The sequence below is a fragment of the Triticum aestivum genome, chromosome 7D, assembly GCF_018294505.1.
Source record: "Triticum aestivum cultivar Chinese Spring chromosome 7D, IWGSC CS RefSeq v2.1, whole genome shotgun sequence".
Taxonomy (NCBI): Eukaryota; Viridiplantae; Streptophyta; class Magnoliopsida; order Poales; family Poaceae; genus Triticum; species Triticum aestivum.
The window spans coordinates 555,776,716-555,781,916 of NC_057814.1; the positions used below are offsets into that span (position 1 = coordinate 555,776,716).

At 48.0% G+C, this 5,201-nt stretch overlaps 1 protein-coding gene across 1 annotated transcript; it reads right to left on the reverse strand.

Moving 5' to 3' along the window:
- Positions 1-1,217: 1,217 nt before the first annotated feature.
- LOC123168603 (E3 ubiquitin-protein ligase WAV3) lies at positions 1,218-3,324 on the reverse strand. The gene is made up of 3 exons (XM_044586489.1): positions 3,129-3,324; positions 2,499-3,040; positions 1,218-2,397 (listed from the first exon to the last, which is right to left on the reverse strand). The coding sequence occupies exons 1-3, from the start codon at positions 3,169-3,171 to the stop codon at positions 1,417-1,419; spliced, it is 1,566 nt and encodes a 521-aa protein (XP_044442424.1). The 5' UTR covers positions 3,172-3,324; the 3' UTR covers positions 1,218-1,416.
- Between the last annotated feature and the right edge of the window lie 1,877 nt (positions 3,325-5,201).

The following is a 5,201-nucleotide window of genomic DNA, read 5'->3' on the forward strand; positions in this document are numbered from 1 at the left end:
TCAGATCATTTTGAAGTTGCATATGAGTTCCTCGATTGAGAATTGATGGTGCATCTGGAGAATTTGGTCAAACATTGCTGGATTCTGCCCTGGAAGCTCGACAAGATCACACATTTGATGAAAATGCAAGCAATGCTGAATTGCCTTACCCTCATCCTCCACAATTATGTTGCAAATGATCACACAAACTATCATCACCTCCCGCACTGTCTCTGGATCCCATTTCTAAAAAATAGGTTTGGTGCACTCTCCACATCCTTTCTAGTACCCTTTTGCTTTGCTGAAAAGAGATTTTTTTTGTTACCTATTGGATCAGAAATGGTCTTTAAAAATTTCACCCATGAAGGATAGATACCATCACATAAATAGTATCTCATGCTATACTCACGCCCATTAATGATGTACTTGCATGCAGGATCTTGGCCCACACACAACCTCGCAAACAATAGAGACCGCTGCAACACGTTGATGTCATTGTGAGACACTGGCACGCCAAAGAAAGAGTGTCAAGTTTAGAGTACTTGTGACACAACTACTTCAAGAATGATGGCCTTAGTATTGGCAATGTTGAGCATATGGACAATCCTTCCATTTGAAGTGCATGCAGTCCAGGAATCCGAGAAATTTCGGTACACACTGAAATAATTTTGTTTCGGTTAAAATATTTTTGCAATTTTGGTAGTACACATAAATTCAAATTAGTTTTAGAATTTTCAAAAAGATAAATCGTTGTATCTCAGTCAAAGTCAAGTGGAAATTTCGGTCCTTTGGTCATCCTTTGGCCGAAATGAACACCGAAATAACTGAATTAAAATATAGTGATTTCAACAAGGACCCCGATAAATCCCGAACGTTTCGGATTTGACCATGGCGAATCAAACATTTTGGGTGGCAATTCTAGTGACACGTGGATGACAAGTTTAGTTGGCAAGCATGACAAATCTGTGCTTAGTGTAAAATAACAATAATCCTAGACTCACGGGGGTTTTACGTGATTTTCTTCTAAACTAATCTCTCTCCCCCCTTATTTTCGGCGGGGGTGGGGCCCATGCTCCCTCTTCCCCAATCCCGATTGCCCACGTATGCTATTCCGTAAATCCTGTAATAGGCCCGTCCGTGCATCTAGCATTACCGGTAAAATTAACAAGCTGGTTGAAATACAAAAATGAGAAAAGAATGAAGACGCATCCATGGGGGGAAGTGAAATTAAACAGGATCGATGATGGTAGTGAAATTATTCCAGTGAAGCAAATGGGTTGACAAGGAGATGAAACAGATGGATATTGGATGGTACTACTAGTACTAGGATTTTAGGGGCGTCCGCGCTTATTGGATGAGTAATTAACTAAAGGAACAAATTATTAGAGCAGCGCGCAGGAGAGAGAAACTACGAAAGCAAATTGAGGCACAAATGGCCTAGGCGGTGGCGGTGGGGGCGGCGACCATCTTCTCGATGGCCTGCAGAGCCTCGATTGCGTTCCGGAGGTAAAAGGCGAGCTCGGAGGAGAAGGCGGCCATGGGGTTGGCGGCGATCTCTTCCTTGACGTCATCGGCGGCGGAGGGCAGCGGCTTGGTGGGGTCCTTGTCGAACTGCTTGGCCTGCTCGAGGTACGTGTCCATGCGCGGCGTGGCGAAGAGGCGGACGGTGTCCGTGACGTCGCCCCTGTCAGCGAACCGCTGGCGGGCATGGGAGGTATCGGAGGCGAGCGCGTAGGGGCGGCCCTGCGCCTCGTAGAGTTGCTTGGAGGCCATGAGCTTGATGAGCTGCACGAGCTCGGCGCGGAGCGAGTCGATCAGCTTCTGGCCATCGTCCAGCAAGACGTCCTCCAGTGCATTCTGCGCGTCTACAAGCAAGTAGCGCGCCCCGTCGAGGTCACCGGTGTCCGCCAGGGCCATGGCCTTCCTGATCGCCTCGGCCTGCCGCCGCCGCGCCAGCTCGGCCAGCACCCAACGCGCCTTGCTGCCGGCGACGGTGGCTGGGTTCGGGGTGCGGAAGATCTTGAGGTTCTCGGGGGTTTGGAGACCCTGCACAATCGACTGGGCGCTGTAGCTGTGTTGGGCCTCGGCCAAGACCGCGTCATGGCGCGTCGTGCCGACGGCGCACTCCGAGAGCGTCATCTTGACGGTGACCTTGCGCGACTCTCCGCTGAAGAGGGTGCCGAAGTGGATGGTGATGACGCCGGCGGCGTCCGTGGTCTTGGTGTAGTCGGTGTCTTCGGGCACCACCATATCCTTCAGGCCGTCCGCTTTCTTGGGTGTGAGGATGAGCCGCACGTCCTGCGCGACCACGGTGAGGAGGCCACCCAGCATCTGGGCGAAGGGCTTGGTCAGGTTCGACCCGTCCACCACGGTGCTGAACGTCCCGCCGGGGGATTTCTTGGCGATGTCGCTGAGCAGCTAGCAATGGCATCAATTAAGATATCATCAGCATCATCATCCCCTTAAGCCGTTCGACTTAGCTACCTTCATCGGAACAAAAAGCTAGACAGAGTAACTACCTTGTGATCTGAGTCCTTGCCGAGACCGAACGTGTAGACTCCCGCGCTGCCAAGATCCACATCCGTGGCTTCGTTGGCGGTCTGCTGGCCGTCGGACAAGAGGAAGACGTTGGCGCTGCGGGATTTTACGATGTTGCGGGCGGCGAAGATTGCCCGCGCCGTCTCGAGGCCACTCTTGATGTTGGTCCCGCCATAGGCCTCCAGGCCGTCGACCACGGCCTTGAGCTCCTTCTGGGCATCCACCGTCATGGAGCGCAGCGCGCAGTGCCTTTTGGCGCTGTTGTTGCAGGTGACGATGGAGAGACGGTCCACGGGGGTGAGCTTCATGATCACGAACTGCATCGCCTGCTTCATGCTGACAAGCTTCTCCGCCGCCATGCTGCCGCTCACATCCAGCACCACCACCAGGTCCAGCCCCTCCCTCACCACGGCGCTGGGCGCGGCGTTCAGCTCTACCACCGCCGTCACCTCGTCGGCCTTCAGCGACACGTCGTCCCTGCTGTACGCCGGCTTCTTGATCTTTACTAGCCCCTTGGTGCTCCCTGCACGCATGCATATAATTCATGATCAGGCACATATCCGATCATTATTCCTATAAACACTCTTGTATATCAAACCGAATGACTGTACCTTTGTTCAAGGGAGCAGGGTTCTCATCGTCGGCGAACATCATCCTGAGCTTGCGATGGCTAGTTGCTAGAACCGGCAGCTTACTCAGTGAGCTACTGTCTTGGTGCTTGTGGATGCATAACCTAACAACATATTTATATATAAATATCTAATGCTAGCTGTAGTCCTGTCCTGGATCTCGATGGGGGCCTGTAGCTCACACGACTTAGAGACTGCATGTCTATTTTTAAATGAAAAACATAGCACGCTACAAAATATAGCGAGGCCCTTCTCCAAATGCTACACAAGTTATAGCACACTAATAGTGTGCTATATTTCAAAATAATGTTTCAAAAAAAAATCGAAATGTATCTAGAAATAGACGATGTGACCGCCAGGTGTTTTCGCTCACGGCCAGGTCTTTTCACTACCGTCGCTCGCGACCAGATTATGCCGCTGCCCCCGCTCACAAGCAGATTCTAGCACTGCCGCCTCCGCCGCTCATCTCGGCGGAATAGACGATGAGAACTAGGGTTGTGGTTGTGGCGGGGGGAAGTGAGAATGAGCGCGAGAGGGTCGTGGCCGACGGGTGGATTTGGGCCTGTTGGGCTGCGCAGCTGCGCTTGCCTTATTTTCTGTTTCTTTTTCATCATGCATGCTATAACGTTACATGCTACAATGTTATAGCGCGGTGTAGCACGCTAATAACGCGAATAGCGCCATAGTGGCCGAATTCGCTAAAACGTAGCGTTTTCTATTCAAATACGCTTTAACGGCGAAACAGCGTGCTATTTTTTATTGCTATTTTTAGTAATAAAATCGAATCCGTCCCATGGATGTGGATCTGCACCATAAGATGCTCACCATCAACTGCAACTGATAGCCTGATACTCAATTTCCTGCTCTAAGGTGTCGCCACGCCTGTCTTCATTTGATACTCCCTCCGACCCATAATTTTTTCTTTCAAGGAAAAATATATGAATCGGACTATCGCTCATTTAATACAACTTTTTTTGATGCACCAACCATAGAACAATCTTTCTACGGTAATTTCATTAAAATCCAAATATAAATATTTACAAGCAACAAAAAATGAATAAATATTTGCAAGCATCAGTAATCCACTGATTTAGCTTATTTAAATGCTTTGCTTTTATTCTATGCTGCAAGAGTAAAAGATCTTCTTTGAGTCTGAATTTCCAGCAGTTTATGCTTGGCACTTCTCTCCTGAATATCTTGCCATTTTGTTAGGTCCAAATTCTCCAACAACCTTGAATAATGATGTCCATTGCAATTGCTGCTGGCAACATAGAATGGATGAACAAAATATCATCAAAGCATGAGATCCCAGGCTTTCTAGAAGGAATAATGTTGTCCCGAGAGTCATGGGCAAAATTGCAATCATAGAACAAGTGAGTCTCAGAGTCTCTTCGGCATGCTCACTGCAAAACACACATTCATAATAATATAGATGCATATTTTTCCTTTTAAGTAACTTTTTGTTGTTGACTCTATCATGCAGCAGCAGCCAAAACAATATTTATGCCTGAACCTATTGGGAGCCTTCCAAATATTTTTTGAAAAGATGATTATCCCCAGCCCTAGAGTACACGGCCTTATACATTTTGATAGAAGAGTATTTTTGACTTTGCCCAAATCCCTTCTAACTGTCTGGTCTTACACCGGACCAATGAGTTAGCATCAAGCTTTGAATTTCAAGTAATTGACCATATGCTTGTTCTGATAAAGGTGTGTGAAGCAACTGATGCATATCCTCCTGTTCCACCCAGGATGGTGTAGACTGGAGGTCATTTTTGACAAAAGAATGGAGGTCTAGAAATTTATCAGTTAATGGTCTATCCATCCAATTGTCATGCCAGAGTAGCACAGTTTTTCCATTGCCAACCTTGCACTCGTAATTTCCCTTGAACAATGGAATGAGTTTCAAATGATATTTCCACTAGCTTGTTCCCTCCATCCTCTGCCCAGGTAGGTTTATACTGTCGTAAGTATCCCAAATCAGTTTGACCCATGGCAAGTCTTCTTTATTAAATAACTTGTGAATATTTTTCACCATGAGGGTTTTGTTATGAA